Below are 19,194 nucleotides of genomic sequence, written 5' to 3' on the forward strand. Positions count from 1 at the left end.
CCCCCACTTAGCATTGATTCCACTCCCCCCCCAAATGTGTAATCTGGTCTCAGGTTGGATTCTTTGGTACATTTCTTTCTTCTGGATGCCGTGCAGTTTAATTAAACCTTGCTTAAAAACAAACACAAAAAACCTGCAAACTGTGTACTCTTGTCTGGGATACTTACTGCCACAAGTGGTGGCAGAGAGTGGGAAGAAGTCTGCTGCTTTGGGGGTGTCGTGGTTTGACTCCAGGTCCCCTTGAGCAGTAGAAACACTCACTTGGACATAAAGCATCTGCAGCTTCCTGAGAATTTTCTCTCCTCCCCTCCTGCTGTGTTTGGAAACTCACAGTTCTACTTCGCCAAGCTTACCGGGTGATTCTGAGAGTTGGTCATTATTTGTATTTGCCACCTAACTCCCCTTGGCCCATGGTTTCAGGGAGCCCAAGGAGATCCCCCAGGCCTTGTCTCTATCCCTGATGGTTCTTCCGCCTGTACGAATGGTAGATTCTCACAGTGAGGTGTGAAGAAAAGGTGAGGACAGAACACAGACTGTGTGCGTCGGTTTTTTATGTGGATGTTGGCGTTTCTCCTTCACTCCTTTTCAAGTTGAAATCTTAGCTGACTTCCTTGAACTTTGACTTCAGGTGTCGAAATTGAACCAGACAGTCTCGGCTTACTGTGGTCAGCTGACATAATCACCATAGATTTAATGAGCTTAACCTGTACTTTCATCACTAGCAGAGGTCTTGGAATTATTTCCTTGACTGATTCATAACGGGTGTGTGGATGAGTCACTCGCAGTTTTGATATAAAAACCTATGGGGGGAGGGAGTGAGGGGGGAAAAAGGGCCTCCTTTCATTTTCATCCATATTTGCCAGATAGGCCGAATTCTTGATTCTTTGATTCATCATTGTTATTAATATGATTAATAAACTACCTATTTATTGATGTAATTGTTCCTCCTGTGCCTTTGAATAGCTCTCAAATGGAGGTTGCCTAAATGACCCTTAACTTCCTAACTTCCTATCAGCTTTCTCTGTCCTTTTGGGATGGTATTGCTAGTCACACCCACCAGTGCACACAAAGACATGTGCACAGACTCACAAAAGGATGCCAGACAGGTTCTTCCTGTGTGATTTCATTCCTTCCCCCATGATACTGTGTGTGGATTAGCAGGTGATAAGGACGCTAGTCTGTCCCACTTTAATTATTACCGAGGCATAGCTGCTATGGCGAAAGTGTCGCTTCAGTGTTTCCTGACCCAGCCCAGCCACAAACTGCAGGTTACTGTAAGGAGGCTGCCTGCTTCTGACTCCCTATTACTCTGCAGACAGAGTTAAAAGGACTAAAATGTCAACCTCAGGATCCTCATCACCCTGGAGGATAACGATGGAGAGATGCTTTGTCTCTGACATCGCCGGAGCCCAGTCTGGATCATTTTACACATAATTCATTCTCCCCTCCTAGGTTTAGGGGGGTGTGAGATTTAAAGGACTGTGTACTGTCTGACCACAAAAAAATGTTCACGCAAAGATGGATAGCCGCTTGGCAGGAATGTCTTTTCCATTCATTCAGCAAGCACTGATTGCATATTTTAGCTCTGTGTCAGACAGTGACAGTATGAAGATGAATAGGACATGGTCTTTGCCTCCAAGGAGCTCACAGTCTAGCAGGAGAGCAGGACAGCCACCAGGAGAAACCTATGAGGGATACTAAAAGTCTTCATGGTAATTAGCCAGGGAAGGATGGTGAGCAGTATTCCAGACGAGGCACAGAAGCAAGAAACATTATGATGGTATCTCATAACTACTGGAGTACTGGAGAGGGAAAGCTTCAAGTAGGTACCCTTTCAGAGACCTTTCAATCTGGACATTCTGCAGTTCTCTGCCTGCTTCCCCATAGTCCCTGACTCTTGTAGGCTTTTCTTGGACCAGTGCTGTATTTCTTGGTGGATGCTTCCATAGGCTCCAGTATGCACATTAAGTACTCATGGCTGCTTCTGCTCCCTCTGTAATTAAGATAGGTAGGTTGTTCACCACCATCCCTTAAAAGCTCGCTGGGCACTTGTTACCATTGGTTATGAAGGACAATTTTTAGGTGCCCAGGTTATAGAAATAAATATCAACAGTGGAAGTTGCTTCCTAGGTTCTATTGCCCTATTAAGAGATAAGAAATACCAGCTGGTAAAAAAGCCTCAATTCTATGGTAACACTTTCTCCATTTGTGGCAGCCTATGCCCTTCATTCTTACAGTTTTCATCTCCTAGAAAGCCTTCCTCAAATGTGTTCCCTTGCCCTCTCTCTGCTATAGAACCTGCATCTGTCTATTGGGCTTCCCTGGTGGCTCAGCTGCTAAAGAATCCGCCCGCAATGTGGGAGACCTGAGTTCGATTAGAACGTCTACCCACTCCAGTATTCTGGGCTGGAGAATTCTATGGACTGTATAGTCCATGAGGTCTCAAAGAGTTGGCCATGACTGAGAAACTTTGACTTTTCTATTACTCCTTGGATGTTTTTACTGGTTAGGAGTTTGATCTCCTTTCAGACTTCCTGGGTTCAAATTCCAATTCTTCCACTCACTAGTTGTGTGATCTTGGGCACATCTCCAACCTCTCTATTTCTGTCTCCATATTAGTGAAATGGAGATAATTCCAACTTCATGGGGTTCCTGTGAGAATTAATAGGGTGATATAGGTAAAATACCAGAGCTCAAAGCCTGGCGTACACATAAGTATTAGCTTTTATACCCTATATGAATCAACTACAACTAACTTGATTGTAATATTGTTGTTTTCCTATTACCTGGTTTTATTGCTCTATTTCATTTGATATAGAAGGATGAGAGATAAATGCTTACCATCACCTAGAATTGGGTTCTGGTTTTTAATGGCGCCTGAGGCTTAACTGGGTTATTAGCTTTGGAAGCTGGCCTGTAAATTACTGCTCTAATTTATATTTTTTCATTAAAAGCTCAGCTTGCCTCTTCTATAGAGATCTTCTCTGGTCCTGAAACCCTTGTGTTTAGCCATTAAAAAATATTTTTAAATTAAGGGGCCATAATTCTCTCCACTCCCCACATTGTGTGGATCAATGGGACTAGTGATGGGAAGGTACACAGAGTATCATATTCTTATCTGTAACAAAATAAAAGCAAAGGCCTGGCCCTATTTCTCATCTTTGAAACACAAATAAGGGGGCTAATGTGATGAAGTGCAGTGTTATTTATGCAGAACTTTACAAAGAAACTGGTATCAAATAATGATCCTAGGCCCTTCAAGGCCACCAAAAATTTTGTGACCTCTAACCCTCAGCGGATTGATTTGCTTTGTGCCTTGCAGTGTTGAGCATTAGTAAAGCACTTGGCATCAAACCTGGCACCCAGAATTGCCCAAATAATGGTAGGTATTGAGACATTACTTTGCCGACAAAGGTCTATCTAGTCAAAGCTGTGGTTTTTCCAGTAGTCATGTATGGATGTGAGAGTTGGCCCATAAAGCTGAGTGCTGAAGAATTGATGCTTTTGAACTGTGGTGTTGGAGAAGACTCTTGAGAATCCCTTTGGACTGCAGTTAGATCAAACCTGTCAATCTTAAATCAATCTTGAATATTCACTGGAAGGATTGATGCTGAAGCTCCAATACTTTGGAGCTGTTGCGAACAGATTCATTGGAAAAGACCCTAATGCTGGGAAAGATTGAAGGCAGGAGGAGAAGGGGATGACAGAGGATCAGATGGTTGAATGGCATCACCTACTCAATGGACATGAGTTTGAGCAAACTCTGGGAGCTGGTGATGGACAGGGAAGCCTGGAGTGCAGCAGTCCAGGGGGTTGCAAAGAGTCGGACCGCCTGAGCGACTGAACTGATTAACTGATTATGTAGTATCTCTCTGAAAGTCTAGCCCATTCAGTTCAGTTCAGTTCAGTTCAGTCGCTCAGTTGTGGCCGACTCTGTGACCCCATGAATCACAGCACGCCAGGCCTCTCTGTCCATCACCAACTGCCGGAGTTCACTCAAACTCATGTCCATGAAGTCGGTGATGCCATCCACCCATCTCATCCTCTGTCGTCCCCTTCTCCTCCTGCCCTCAATCCCTCCCAGCATCAGGGTCTAGCCCATTAGGATAATGAAAAGGGGTACGTGCAACACTGAGAAAGGGCATCGAGAACCAAAAAAGGGAGTGGGAATACAGTCGCGAGCTGCAAAGACTACATCTCCCGCCGGGCTTTGCGGCGGGGCCAGCCGGACTCACACGGCCCCGGCGCAACCGCGCGTCTTTCTGGAGAGGCCCCGGATGTAAACGGATCTGTGGGCGTGGCCTCACGGTGGCGCTAAGACCTGGGGCTCTCTTATTGGTTGTATACCTTCCGGCTTGATTGGCTGTGAAGGAGGGGGCTGCCTCCAAGGCGCGCGCGGCGCTCTGGCGACACCCAATCAGAAGCGTGGCCGGGCTTTGGCGGGAGGCGGGAAAGCTGCGGCTGTGCAGATTTGGCGCGAGCGTGGCTGGGCTTTGCTGCTGTCGGTGTGGGGTTTATCCAGCAGCTTGTCGTGGACAGTCCCTGAAGTTGTCTGCCGGAGACGTGAGGAAGAGCCGGCACCGAGGTGACGCAGCCCTGTATGGTGGAAAGGAGAGGAGGCCCGGGTCCTTGGGGACGGCGGAGTTTGTGAGAGCCTGGGGCAAGGACCGCGGGAGGAGAGCTCAGATCGCCAGAAGGTGATGAGGTCGGGGTCGGATAGGGAGGAATGCACCCTCGGAATGGTCTGACAGTTGTGCTGAGTGCGATAGGAGGGCGATGTTCCCCGAACATCTGGGATTATGTGGGGCCGAGGTTGGGCGGAGTAGGGACTGAGGGCTTGGGGAAGCCTGTAAGTATGGGAGGCTGCTGCGCTAAGGTGGTGATAATGGTCTACTCCGGGCCTGGAGCTAGAGAATTAGAAGTGCTGTAGGCGCCAATTAAGATCAACTTCTTATTGCATGGCTTGAGTGGTTAAAAATTTGGGTTCTGGAGCCAGAATACCTGGTCTTATATCTTACTTTGCTATGATGTTGGACCTCACTGCCTCTCAGTTTACTTATCAGTAAGAAAAGGATAATAGTACCTACCTCTAAAATGGTTGTAAAACTTAAATAAAAGTAAAAGTCGCTCAGTCGTGTCCGACTTTTTGCGACCCCATGGACTATACAGTCCATGGAATTCTCCAGACCAGAATACCTGAGTGGGTAGCCTTTCCCTTCTTCAGGGGATCTTCCCAACCCAGGGATCAAATGCAGGTCTCCCTCATTGCAGGTGGATTCTTTACCAGCTGAGCTACAAGAGACGCTGAGTAAATACCTAAAAAACTTATGGCAGCCTGTTATGTGTAGTAGGTAGACAAGGTATTTCTTGTTGCATAGATTTGGATATGAAGCCGAATTAAATGCTAAAATATTGTCACAACATAATCTGATTATGAAATGAGTGTTGATCATTTGGTTTAAGTTCCATGTTAATTATTTTTCCTTCACTTTTACATATTGACTGGATGTCCTGTTCCTTTTTTGTACCCAGCTGTGCTGCCATCATGCCTCGAACCCGCTCCCAGTCACAGGCTACAATCAGTTTTCCAAAAAAGAAACCGTCTCGGACAGTGGACAAAGCTAAAAGCTCCAGTGACACCAAACTAGAATTGACAAATGCCCAGGCTATCCTGCGTTCTCCTTGTGCAAAAATTCTGCCTCTTAGCCCCAGAAAACGTCTGGGTAAGACAGCCATTGTTTGAGTACTTTTTAACCCGTAGCTCTCAACCTCTTTCTTAATAATAAGATGACTTTGAAACAGCTTTCTGAGTACAAGTAAAACAATTCTATTCCCTTTGGTTATTTTCAGAATGGTTGCTTACTGAACTTCAGAGTTAAGCTGCTTTTGAAATCGCTTTCTGAACTACTCGATAGGGCCGACCTTCAGTTCCTAATACTGAACTTGATTCTGTCAGTGTCACTGTTCGTTATATAGTATTTTGAAACTTGCCTCAGTGGTTGTGAAATTATGAGAAACAGGTGACAGTTCTTGTGGTTGATAATCCTTTCTTGTTTCTTTAAGTTTTGTTTTCTTTTTTCCCCTTTCTTGTTTTAGCGCATCTATTTTTAATGAAGGGTGATCTGGTAGTACCTGGAGACATTTTAGTTGTCATAACTGAGGGGATGCCACTGACGGTGGATGCTGCTCACTGTGATGCAGTGCACAGGACAGTCCCCCACAGTAAAAAATTATTTGGTCCAAGATATCAATGATGCCAAGGTTGGAAAGCCCTGTTTTAGAGCAGTCCTAGAATTTCCTCTCATTAAAACCTCCAACTAGGAAGACTCAGTGGTGCCATCTGGTGGCCAATGTTTGCTTCTGTCTGAGAGGCATTTTATTTTGGTGATTCTGACCCTGGTAGAAATTCATCCCCCTTTTGAGGGGTGGATGCAGAGATCTTTCCAAGTCCTTTTACTGTCCACTGCTATGAGTGACCCATTCTGATTTTAATATGTTTCAGGTGACGACAACCTGTGCAACACTCCCCGTTTATCTCCCTGTTCTCCACCAAAGCAAGGCAAGAAAGAGAATGGTCCCCCTCGCTCACAGACGTCAAAGGGACGCAGATTGGTATTTGACAGTCAGCTGACAACTAAGTCTCCTAGCAAAAGAGAACACACCAGAGTTCACCAAAACAAAATACATCCCTCACTTCCAAAAGGTCAGGACATCACAACCAATTCTGAACAGAGGTGTCCGCCGGAGAAAGAATCTGCATGTCTGAGACTGTTCAAGCAAGAAGGTTGGTTCTTTCACGGCAGCTGTTAGTGCAGCCTCGTAACCAAGGCTGATGATTCCAAGTGAAAGCCGGTGGGTCTTCTCAGTCCCCTCTGTGGTGTCTAATTGTCCTTTCATGTCTGGCACAGGCACTTGCTACCAGCAAGCGAAACAGGTCCTGACTACAGCTGTCCCGGATCAGCTGCCTGCCAGGGAAAAGGAGATGGATGTCATCAGGAATTTCCTAAGGGAGCACATCTATGGGAAAAAAGCTGGAAGTCTTTATCTTTCTGGTGCTCCTGGAACTGGAAAAACTGCCTGCTTAAGCCGAATTCTACAAGACCTCAAGGTACATTGAGAGTCTGAATTATGATGCTCTTACTAAAATGACATCTGGTTATTAAGGGTTAAGAAAAAGTGGAAGTACTTCAGGGATTGCAGTTTTCCCCCAAATAAGACATTTTTAATTTCATTGTCAAAATCTTTCCAAATGAAAATGGAGCTTATTTTCTTATGCTGTTTAACCCCTCAAAGACACTTCACGTTCCATCAGAAGTTTATCTGAGGCCAAACTAATTTGCCTGTTTGCATTTTTTCTAGAAGGAACTAAAAGGCTTTAAAACTATCGTGCTGAATTGCATGTCCTTGAGGAGTGCCCAGGCTGTATTCCCAGCCATTGCTCAGGAGATTTGTCAGGAAGAAGTATCCAGGCCAGCTGGGAAGGACATGATGAGGAGACTGGAAAACCATATGACTGCAGAGAAGGGCCCCATGATGTAAGCATTGCTCTGTTGCATGTTGCTTTGTGAAAGTCTCCGAGATCTGTTGCCCACAAACTCACAGTCTTGTCTCTTGAATTTATCGGTTTACTCCTCAAAAGAACATTTCCTATATTTTCTCTCTGAGAGGTAGTTACATAAGCTTAAAGCGAAAGAAGAAAAGAAGAAAGAAAAAAAACCTTCTAATTTCAAATTGGGGGAAAATGTTTTTAAGCTCATTGCTGTATGTTACCAAATGGGGTAGATGACTACCTTCAAACTAGTTTGAGCTGTAGGAATGTGACCTAGAGTTAGCCCACATCAAACAGATTGGAGACTTAAGAAGGTGAACATGGATCCTCATTGCTTCTTTGTAGTGTGTTGGTGTTGGACGAGATGGATCAGCTGGACAGCAGAGGGCAGGATGTCTTGTACACACTCTTTGAATGGCCGTGGCTAAGCAATTCTCGGTTGGTGCTGATTGGTTAGTGCTCTGTTGTTCATGTTACATGGTGGTTCTAAAGACTTCTTTTTTAAATCTCTTCGGCTTATCAGTTTTGTTTTGTAAAAGCAAATTTTTTTGAAAAAAAGTTTCACTGTGCCACATAGCTTGTGGGATCTTAGTTCCCCAAACCAGGGATTGAACCTTGGCTGTGAAAGCGAGTAGTCCTATCCACCGGACTGCTAGGAAATGATCACCTATTACTTTATCTTACACGAGCTTTCTGCTTTCTTACCATAATAAGAAAGTTACTATAGGGACTTCCCTGGTGGTCCAGTGGTTCCACACTTCCACGGTAGGGGCATAAGTTGGTCAGGGAACTGAGATCCCACATACTGTGCAGCTCAATCAAAAAAGAATAAAAATAAATAAAATAAGAATTTTTTTTTTAAAGGAAAGTTATTATAAAATAATAGGGAACTTAATCAAATCAGGGCTTCCCTTGTGGCTCAGCCGGTAAAGAATCTGCCTGCAATGCAGGAGATCTGGGTTGGGAAGATCCCCTGGAAAAGGGAATGGCTACCTACTCCAGTGTTCTGGCCTGGAGAATTTCATGGACTATATAGTCCATGGGGTTGCAAAGAGTCAGACACACGACTGAGCGACTTTAACTTTCACTAATCAAATCATTTTTGTTAACTCTGAATAGAAATGACAAAATACTGCATTTCAGCAACAGTCAATTTTGGGAGTGTCTGGTCCTGCTTATTAGTCAGAATTTTAAACCTAATTTGAATACAGCATTCTTCCCACATGCCATGACGAAGGCCCAGCACAGCCAAAAAATAAAGAACACTTTAAAAAAAAGCATTCTTCAGTGATTGTGTACATCCTACCTAATGAGTATTGAGAGTGGGGGATGAGTGGGAAGCAACAATTGGAATGCTGGATTATGACTAGAAATTTTATTCAGCTTTCAGAAGGTTTATTTCTCCTTTTAGGATGATTTGACCACTGATGATAAGTGTTACATATCTCCTCCTCAGGTATTGCTAATACTCTGGATCTCACAGACAGAATTCTGCCGAGGCTTCAAGCTAGAGAAAAATGCAAGCCACAGCTGTTGAACTTCCCACCTTATACCAAAAATCAGATAGCCACCATCTTGCAGGATCGACTGAATCAGGTGAGTGCCAAGCACCGTACCCAGGTGTCTGTTCCTTGTATCACCTGTGAAAGGGAAGCCTAACAATAGTTCTAAAATATTTTGCTTTGACTGCATGGCTAAACAAGGCATTCCTTTGGGCCATAGTGAGAACATTTTGTGTGAATTTCCACCCATGGCTCCATTTATTAGGTGCTTCAGTATTGGAATAAACATAAGAGAGGAGTCACTCAAATGCTTCTCTAATAGTCTCATGGAGCAGGAAATGGCAACCCACTCCAGTATTCTTGCCTGGAGAATTTCATGGACAGAGGAGCCTGGCAGGCTGCAGTCTATGGGGTTGCAAACAGTCGGACATGACTGAGCGACGAACACACACACAATAGTCTTAAAATAGGACCTGAGGGGGCTTCCCTGGTGGCTCAGTGGTAAAGAATCTGCCTGCCAGTGCAGGAGACACGGGTTCCATCCCTGATCCGGGAGGATCCCACAAGCCTTGGAGCAATTGAGCCTGGCAACCGCAACTACTGGAGTCTGGGCTTCACAACAGGAGAAGCCCGTGCACCACAGTAGAGCGTAGCTGCTGCTTGCCACAACCACAGAAAAGCCCACGCAGCAGTGAAGACCCAGCACAGCCGAAAAGAAATAGAAAAAAAAAAATAGGACCTGGGACTTCCCTGGCGGTCCAGTGGCTAAGACTTTGCACTTCAATGCAGGGGGGCACAGCTCCTATCCCTGGTCGGGGAACTAAGATCCCATATGTCTCATGGTCTGGCCAAAAAATTTTTAAAAAAAAATAGGACCAAGAAAACACTTTCTCTTGACCAAGTAGATTTTAGTATAGTGTAGTTTTGCTAATTTAAGTTTCAGTTGCTTTTTTCCCCTTTGTGAACCTCCACCACATTCCTACAAAATGCTTCAATGTATGAAATTCCCATTCCTAAGCAGAAAAGGCATCTCTTAGACCCTAAAGTTTGGTCAATCAAGTTTAGAATTAAGTGTGAAAGTACTCATGTCTGAGACCTAAATTGCAGAAGAGGAGCTGTGTACTTTCAACTGTAAACTTCTGTGTCTTGTCCAAAGGCATCTAATGACCAGGTCCTAGACAATGCTGCCATTCAGTTCTGCGCCCGCAAAGTCTCTGCTGTTTCGGGAGATGTTCGCAAAGCGCTTGATATTTGCAGGTGAGTTATGGCACTGTTGGCTGCTTTTATTAAAAAAGAAGAAATGCTGTTAATTGTCTCGTGTAACTCAAATGAATGTGGCTTAAGAGGCTCCGTTCTGCCACTTTTTACGTTCAGAAAGGAGGACTTGTTTCTCAGTGGGGAGCTCTGCATTTCCACCGTGTTAATGTCTGAAACATTATCAGTCCATTACCTACAGAGGGAGAAACAAATGAGATGTTGCTGGCACTCCCTGTGGTGATTATAGATTGGTTAATTACATTTGTATTAAAAAAGACTCCAGTTTACTTTTCCATTAGCTGGTCTCAAGCAGGTTTATTTATGGACCTGAACCATCCTTGCCTTGAGACTTCTTTTGCCCCTTCCTTTGCTTTTGTGAGCACCCCTTCCTCCAGCTGGTGGTCCCCCATAGTTGTGTTCCAGACCGCTCTCTCTCCCCCTTCCCATCCCCTGGCCCCTCCTGCTGGGGAAAGCCTCTGTGCTGACTGATGAAATTTCTTCTTTCCCAGTAGGACACTGGGGCCATTAAAATGACACTTGCTGTGTTGGCCCGCTGGTCCAACCTCCCCCTACTGCCACGCAGAAGATCCAGGTCTGGCTTGTGGCTTCCTGTGGGCAAAGTACTTTGGAGAGAGCAGTGGGAGAGTAAGCTCTTCCTCTTGCTAGATGATGTGATCCTGGATTTGAAAGTTCTTCCTAGTCAGCAAACTACTTGGATAAAGACTGCAGCTATGAGCAAGAGTCACGTAGGCCGGTGTGGTTTTAGCCTGCACATAGCCTATGTATAGATAACTGCGGGCTCCTCTTTTAGGGCTGGTGTGTATAGGTGGTGCTGTCTCTCTTTAGTCAGTCACCCACACTGCATGTCCTCTCTTCTATCCATGACATGTTTTCCTTGTCCAAAATATTATCATTGGCTCAATGTATGATGACTTACTCGGCCTCTATAAGAGGAAATTGAGTAGTGTTGAAGTTTCTTGGATTCCCTGGTCCATGATTTATTTCGAGGCAATTAAGTCCCCTGGAGTTGAGGCATAATCCAATTTTCTTGGGTTTTAAAATTATAAAACATGTTGCTTTGTGTTAATGTGCCTATTTTTGGGCTTGGTGGTTTGGTGTGGTGTTTGGTTTGGCTCAGCCTAAATTAACTCTAGAAATACTTTTTTTTTTTTTTTTTTTTAATAGGAGGGCTATTGAAGTTGTAGAGTCAGATGTCAAAAGTCAGACTATCCTCAAACCACTCTCTGAATGTGAGTAGTTTATCTCTGTTCCCTCTTCCTTTATAATTAGAAGCTTTACTTTTCTGAAAGAGATAGAAAAATGAGATGAGCATAGTTAAATCCTGTTATCCATTTCTGTATGGGTGTCTGTGTTTTTCATCAGTTTCATCTACTTTATTTCAGTCTTGCCTGCCAGTGCTGTAATCCACACATTACTGGAAATGGGTTCTCCAGGGTGTTACATGAATAGTTGGGACAGAGTCGGTTTTCTTTCCAAGTCCTAGGAATGAAAACTAGACACTAAGATTGGATCAGCGTCTCTCTGGGTACTTGTATCGAGTGCACTTTAGGTCTTGATATAGGTGAAAGCAAAGCCCAGGAAATAAGAGTCAGACAGGGAAAGAATTAGTTCAGCTTGGGATATCGCTAGACTTTCAACAAGCCTCAGAGGGTGGCGATACAAAGATAGCATCGGTACAGTAAACTGCACGCTTTCACAGAAACGACAAAATTAGTTTTCCTTTCCCTCAGCCTTGTCCTCTTAGCTATAGAGGATGTAAAATGGCCATGAACTGCATATCTTGTGGTTAATATCGTGTTAATCTTTAGAAACAGAACAGTCTGATTTGATTGTTTCTTCCTTATCATCAACTTGTTGAAAGAAGATTAATAAAAATATTTCAGAAGTAGCTGAACAGTGCTTTGACTGATAGTAGGTAATATTTGCCAGTGCACAGATTAGATGCTGGTTTCTCTTCAACTTTTCACATCATTCCCTTTTTTCCCCTACCAGGAACATTTAGGCTTGTCAGTGGACCCGCTGAGCACCGCTCACACACACAGAACTAAAAGAATTTGTGTTTTCTTGTCATAAATTATGAAACTAATCTAATTCCTGTCTTTTAACCTCTGGTAGATGTGGTTAGCTTTAATGGCTTTAGAAGGCTACAGGGAGAATGACTTTAAATATAAGAAGATACTTTCCTGGACTTCCCTGGTGGCTCCAGGGAAGTGGTTAAGACTCCACACTTCCAGCACAGGTGGTGTGGGTTTGATCCTTGGTTGGGGAACTAAAACCCCACATGCCTTGTGGTGCAGCCAAAAAAAAAAAGAAAAAAAGAAGGCACTTTCCAGCAAAGAGCACTAACTGGTCTTCTTTTGACACAGTGGGGGTGTCCCAGTATTGAAGAGACTCAGACACTAGCTGGGTAGGTGACCTCTTCTTGGAACTGTTATGAAGAGACTCAGCCATTGGATAGGGAGTAAGACTAGACCTGAATTCTTCTCAGCATTGTGAGATTCTGCTTCTTGACCACTGAACTCCAGTTTCTCCAGTACGCTTAGTCCTCGGTAGCATCCTGTCTGTGATCATGGAATTGAAGCGGTGAAGGACAGGGAAGCCTGGCGTGCTTCAGTCCATGGGGTTGCAAAGAGTTAGCGGCTGAACAACAACAATCGAAGCAAACTCTTCTGGGACAACTGACTTGGTCTCAGGAAGTAACATGAGGCAACATGAGGCAAAGTTTATTACAGAGCAGATCCTTCTCTGTCTTGCCATTCCTGCATCCAGACAATGAGGCCACAGTCCTCTGTGGCTCCTTGGCAGTTTCCCAACCTCCGGCTTCTGAGATGGTGCTATCTGCTGAACTATCCGATGACATTTTCTCAAGTGTTGCTCTCCTGGAGATTGGCTTGGGCAAATGAACCAAACCTCGAAGGTCATTTGGGGAGGCTATCAAGAGGACTTAGGACTGTCCACGTTTAGCCACTCACTTGATTTGAAATATTAGGTAATTTTTCCAGCCTTTATCAATGACCAGGCCCAGTCATCTTTGATTCAAGGTTCTGTCCTTCTTTGCCTTTGAGATATCAGGAACCTTACATTAGTTCTCTGTCTAGTCCTTATTCTTTCGTGAGGTAGATTTCATCTTTTTGACATTAAATTGCATCATACAGGATGAAATAGCTCACCGTTCTGCCCAGAAAGAGGATAACCTTACTTTCCAAGTCGTGTCACATTTTGGCATCTTCCTGAGGATCGTGCTGTGTCTCATCCTTTGACTTCTCATTACAGAACTGTAACCTCTCCTTCCACTAAAACTTAGTATCATCTGTCTCAAATCGAGTTAATCCTGATTTATTTACTTGATAGGTAAATCACCCTCTGAGTCATTGGTTCCCAAGCGGGTTGGTGTTATTCACATATCACAAGTCATCTCGGAAGTTGATGGAAACAGAATGACATTGAGCCAAGAAGGAGCACAAGATTCCTTTCCCCTCCAGCAGAAGATCTTGGTCTGCTCTTTGCTGCTCTTGACCAGGCGGTTGAAAATCAAAGAGGTCACCCTGGGGAAGGTTAGTCAGGAATCTCAGCAGATGGAGCTGGGGTAGAGAGGAGAATCTGCTTTGCAGAGCAGATATTTTCCTAAAGGCCTATGATGCTGCAGCTGATGTGAATTAAAAATGGATTTTAACAGTGAGAATAAGTACTGGTATCATGTAAAAGGCAGCTGACTTTTATTTCCCTTGGGCTATGGTTGAGCCTTTACCATTAATCTTCTCCCCTTTATTTCTGCCTCTCCCTATGAAACACAATAAAGCCCCCTCCTTGCATTACAGTGTAGGTTTTTGGCGGTACCTCCAGAAAGCATTTTCAAGGATTTTATTGAAAATGGAGAGCATTAGGATGTTCAGATAACTCTTTTGCAAACCCAGATTTACATTATTTTAAAAGATGACAAAGTTAGAAGAGAGAGGGCTGTTAAACGACGTTTGTTTCCCCTTGTTCCCTTCCAGTTACATGAAGCCTACAGTAACGTCTGTCGCAAACAGCAGGTGGCAGCTGTGGCCCAGTCGGAGTGTTTGTCACTTTCCGGTCTCTTGGAGGCCAGAGGCATTTTTGGATTAAAGAAAAACAAGGAAACCCGCTTCACAAAGGTACAATGTCCTGCTTCTTTGGGACATTGCTTTTAATTGTCTTGCTTTGAAGAGCTTAGATTTTTGCTAAAGTAAAGATTTAAAAATGATCACAATTAGATAAACACTTTTTTGTTGTTTGTTAGGTAGGATTTAAGGTGTGTGAAGATATGGCTATAGAATGAATCAGATTTTTTCCCCCCATGTTATTGGAAAAGAAGTGTTTAGCTTGCTTGACTCTTGTGAGAAAAGTTTAACATAGTAAAGGTTTCTGTAATAAAAACTTGGCTTTTGTGAGTTCTCCACCACAAAAAGTCCTTTTCTCTTCCTTGCAGGTGTCTCTGAAGATTGAAGAGACGGAAATAGAGCATGCTCTGAAAGACAAAGCTTTAGTTGGAAATATCTTAGCTACTGGATTGCCTTAAATTCTTTTCTACTAATACCCCACCCGAAAGTATCCAGCTGGCATTTAGAGACCGATGGAGTCTTCATTTTAGTACTTTATACACTCAGGTCTGAAAGCAGGTGACCTTTTTTTTACTTAAACCTGATAAAAAATAATCTATAGATTTGTGACTATTAGCACAGAATTATATCTTTGAGTTTTATTATATTTATGAATTACAAACTACCAAGGAAACCCTTTTTAATTACACTCATCGCCTCTACCCTGAGTGTGCCCCTAACCAACATGCTTACAGGTATACAGATGGGTGCTGCAGAAAGTTCATATATTGATTTCTTAGTCTCCTCAAACATTGGTATATTTTCAAGAACGTTTGGATCAGAGGAAGCAGAACGAAAAAGGAGACTCCAGACAAATAAGCCAGCTGACGTGGAGATTGGAGGACACTTTGATCAAAGGATATCTTTTTTTTGGAGTGTGCTGTGTTCGTGTTATGTTGCAGAGACTTCCGCACTGCGACATTTTAAAGACTCGTTGAATTTCCTGGGCACTCCCAAGGTTGTGGGGGTGGTCAGGAGAATGTGACTACAGATTGTGAATATATTTATTTTCAAGTTGCAGTCTTTGTTTTCTTCAGCTATCACATTTCAAGAGAGCTCAAACTTTTCAGAAGGCAATGTGAAAATTCCTCCCCAAACTGTCCCACGGTCCTCAGCTGAAGCCACTTACTTGTTTCAAGATGCCCTCGTTTGGGTTTGGATTGTCATTGGAACCTCATTTTCCCAGTCTCCTTAGATAAATTAATCCACATAGTTACTCAAGTCCCCGCTTTTCTGGGTTTGGCTTCCAGTGGCATTAAATGGCAATTTGTGATGGGGACACCAGAGGGCACCATGATAACACTGACTGCCTTAGGAGTGCAGGTGTGGGACTGGGGTAGTTGAGGGAAGGGGGAAAAAAAACTGAAGTTTGATTCCTCTGGGAGACTGCTGTACTTTTATAACTCAAGCATATGCTTGGAATGCAAACCGTGTGTGATAGGAATGGTCTGACAGCCAGTGACCAAGTCTGTGCTGCTCCCTGAGTTCTGCCTCCTGCCTTCCTGACATGGCTTGGGTTTGAGAATTTGATATGTGTACAAATGATCAGTTGGCCACTGTTTCATTCATGCTGCCCACTGTCTCCTTGCAATGTGATCTGGGCTGCGGCAGGTGGTACAGGATAGAAGGAGGGCACACAGAGAGAGCCCTCTGAAATGAACACTACCTGCTGGTGTGTGTAGCAGAGCGTGGTCTGTAGACAGGAGTCTGAATGTCTCACACTCTCCTTCACTAGAGCATTTGTTCCCTCTGCGGTCAGTTTGCGGGGGGAGAACACAGGTCTATACCTCGCAGCTTGGAAAGTGTCCGGGGCTATAAGGGTTAACGAGCATAATTGCAGAGATTGTCCGAAGGCTGATGGAAAGCAGAGACTGAATGGGATTGAGAACAGATGCGAGGCTTGATTTAAATTACGCTTTATTGGATGCTGCAGCCTTAAGAGACGTGACTGCTTTACAGTCTGTTTCCACACTGTGGGCAGCTGCTGTCTGTTCTGTGTCCACAGTAGGATCCTGCCCAAAGAGGAGCGACCTGCCCACCTCGCTGTGTTTGAGGCTTGGCGCCTTCCTCTTAACTGTAGGGCTGGAGTCAGGAACATGGCTTGACTCGCATTGGGGCTGCTGTGTATCCTCTATGGCACTGAGCCAAGGTCGCATTTGCAGATTCAAAGAGGCCAAATTTCTTCCCCCATCTACCTCCTCTCTCTCCCTTTCCCCTGGAATTAGGAAATCGGGTTTTCTGTGTACTGGTTAGTTTTCCTTCCCTTCGGTTCTCCCCCCACTGTCAATTTCTAGGTCATTGCTGCTCTTAAGACTTCAGCAATTGGAACAGGGTTGGTTCCGTCAACGATGCGTGAAGCTGACTTCGAGTCCCTGCTTGGCTTCCGCTGCCCTTATGGGAGCACAGGCTGATGTATGTTTGACAGCGGAGTCTTAAATGTAATTCAGACAGCCGGGGAGCAGACTGAGAGCAGGAAGAAAGTCCTTTTCTCGCTGAAGCTGAGAGCTCTGGGAAGGCGGTGGGATTTTTAGGAGGCTGGGCTGGGCTTGTGGTTACTGGTTTCTGCCAGGAGCATAGGCCGCTTCACATGGAGTAGTGGCAGAGATGCTGACCTACATTCTTCCTCTCGAAGGTGGTGGGGTGTGTGTGTCTGTCTCCTGGTTTATTTATTTCTTCACAGAGGCAGAGGAAGCTGCCATAGAGTGTCGGTGGGTATTGCCATGGAACACACTCAGACACAATAAAACTGGTTTGAGTTTCAACCCCGGAGCTGCAACTGACAATTCTGGCTCAGTGAAGACCTGCCTGTGTCTGGATGACTGGCAAGAGGGTGTGAGGTCCAAGCTGCCCAGAGATCCAAAGTTGGCAGAGCTCTCTCCTTCTTCCCCCTCATTGCGCCCTTTTAAGATACACCAATAAAAACTGAGAAGTAGGAAGGAGATACGACTTGGGGCTTTTTAAAAATATCTGTGGAGAGGTTACCTTGACTACTGAGAGAGAGGCCAAAACAGAGCCGAGGTGGAGAGCTTTTTTAACATTTGTATCTGTCCCCAGCACCTAGTTCAGTGCCTGAGACCTGCGGGGGCCAGGGGCGTATTCCATTAACAGTTGTTGAGTGAACAGATCCATGATGGAGTAAGACGCCGCCTCCCCTTCATCTTGAGGACAGTTCTGATCTGGAGGCAGCCCGGGCTGGTGCTTCTGCACGGAGGTGGAGCAGGGAGAGGGGGCGCTCCATCCTGCGGCAGGTGTCATGAGGCTTCTCAGCCTCACAGATGCGTCCCAATGGCTCCCTCTGATGTGATATTTTGCTTGAGGCAACTTCCATGTTGCTCCCAGGAGCCCCTGGCTTTGAGGGAAAGAGTCCCACCCACTGGCTGGGAGGAGGGGGTGTCTGTCTGGATGTTACCTAGTGTCCCCAGAGATGGGCCAGAAGCTGCGTGGCCTCTAGTTGGCAAGGGGTTAGGGAGGAGCCCACCTTTGGAGTCCTGCTGTTTTAACTTTTGAGGAAAAGGTGTGATCTCAGGTTCCTCCTGAAAAGATCAGGTGCCCTCGGAGACCTTTTAAGTTACGCACAGCAGTAGGTCTCCGCCTTCTCAGAAGGGGTGGGTCTGCAGGGGGAGAAGCTGTGCCCTTTGGCCTCCCCTTGGTTTTCAACCCCGGCCCCAGGGTGCTGGCAGTAGAAGCTAATTGGGTGCGAGGGGCCTGGGTAAAGGCTGTCTGAAGCCTGGCAAAAGGAGGGAGCCAGCTCCTTTTTTAAAAAGCTCTAATTGAGTTCTGAATCAGCCTCGCTGCCTTTGATCCCGCCTCTGTTTCCCACACTGCCTGAAAGAGCTTCATCAGCACTTTACAACAAGGGTGCGCCTGCTCCCCACACCCGCCCCCCCTCTCCTGACGCTCTCTGCCGCCGCCATCCACTGCTTGTCTCCTTCAGTTAAGATAATGAAGATGCTGAGAGATAAAATGTGTATTTAATAAGGGTGGGGGTAGGGAGGCGGAAAGGGGCAGCCAGGGCCTTCCCTAGTTTGGGGCCCAGCCAAGACTGGGCTGAAAGCAGAGCTAGAGTAAGACTTGGCCCCAGGGTGTGGGGGTTTCTGGGCCTAGATCCAGTTGACTTCACTGCCTGCTGTTTGCCCTAAATTCCCCCACCTCCACCCTCACCCCCACACTCCTTTCTTTCCTCTCTGCTCTCTCCCAGTAGGAAAAGTGAGTCTTGCTTCGACCTTATTTTCAGCTGGTAGCTTGGCCTACAGTAGGTGCCCCCTACCCCAGAGTCAGCAGTGAGGTCGGGCTAGGGCAGCCCCTCCAGCCTGGGCCTGTAGAAGCTGTGGGTTCACAGTGGGGGGTGAAAAAGAGCTGGAGTTAATGAAGACCAGCTGTAGTCTGGGTTCTGCCCACACTTAGCTGCGGGCCAGCCTTTGGTGGTGGTGAGAAGGATGCGGGTACGTGACCTCCATCCCTGGGCACAAGGATATCCTGTGGCAGCTGAGGCTGGCTCTGCTCTCTGAGCGTGGCTTTATCCTTAGGTTGTAAGAGAGTCGTCTGTTTCCCTCTTCTGCTCCTTCCCCTCCCCAATGACACTCAGCCCTTATTGAGCTTTATAACTGTAGTGGTGGCCCAGCTGAGATCTGAAGATCTCCAAGCTCCTCTGTAAACACTCATTAACTGCCTGGGAAGAACCCAGAGCCCTGGTTAACAGCTGGGAGAGAACTGAGGCACATCAGGGTGAAAGGCTTGACCTGAG

At 45.4% G+C, this 19,194-nt stretch overlaps 1 protein-coding gene across 3 annotated transcripts; it reads left to right on the forward strand.

Moving 5' to 3' along the window:
• Positions 1–4,085: 4,085 nt before the first annotated feature.
• CDC6 (cell division cycle 6) lies at positions 4,086–17,006 on the forward strand. Of its 3 annotated transcripts, none has more exons than XM_070389805.1 (12): positions 4,086–4,697; positions 5,533–5,723; positions 6,503–6,784; positions 6,909–7,108; positions 7,363–7,535; positions 7,895–8,001; positions 9,006–9,145; positions 10,208–10,308; positions 11,494–11,558; positions 13,681–13,883; positions 14,325–14,465; positions 14,780–17,006. In XM_070389805.1, the coding sequence occupies exons 2-12, from the start codon at positions 5,546–5,548 to the stop codon at positions 14,867–14,869; spliced, it is 1,680 nt and encodes a 559-aa protein (XP_070245906.1). In that variant the 5' UTR covers positions 4,086–4,697; positions 5,533–5,545; the 3' UTR covers positions 14,870–17,006. The 3 variants fall into 3 exon arrangements, with proteins under 3 accessions (XP_070245906.1, XP_070245905.1, XP_005898094.1); XM_070389804.1 differs by having other exon boundaries at positions 4,089–4,585; positions 7,360–7,535; positions 14,780–17,005; XM_005898032.3 differs by having other exon boundaries at positions 4,090–4,697; positions 7,360–7,535; positions 14,780–17,004.
• The last annotated feature ends 2,188 nt before the right edge of the window (positions 17,007–19,194 follow it).

This window comes from Bos mutus, chromosome 19, assembly GCF_027580195.1.
Source record: "Bos mutus isolate GX-2022 chromosome 19, NWIPB_WYAK_1.1, whole genome shotgun sequence".
Classification (NCBI taxonomy): Eukaryota; Metazoa; Chordata; class Mammalia; order Artiodactyla; family Bovidae; genus Bos; species Bos mutus.

What these genes read in the sequence shown, in the direction of transcription:
- CDC6 (XM_070389804.1), top strand. Translation starts at nt 5,546, where the DNA reads ATGCCTCGAACCCGCTCCCAGTCACAGGCTACAATCAGTTTTCCAAAA. An exon ending in AAAGCGCTTGATATTTGCAG is followed by an intron (nt 10,309 to 11,493) that starts GTGAGTTATGGC and finishes TTTTTTTAATAG; the next exon opens with GAGGGCTATTGAAGTTGTAG. An exon ending in AGGAAACCCGCTTCACAAAG is followed by an intron (nt 14,466 to 14,779) that starts GTACAATGTCCT and finishes TCTTCCTTGCAG; the next exon opens with GTGTCTCTGAAGATTGAAGA.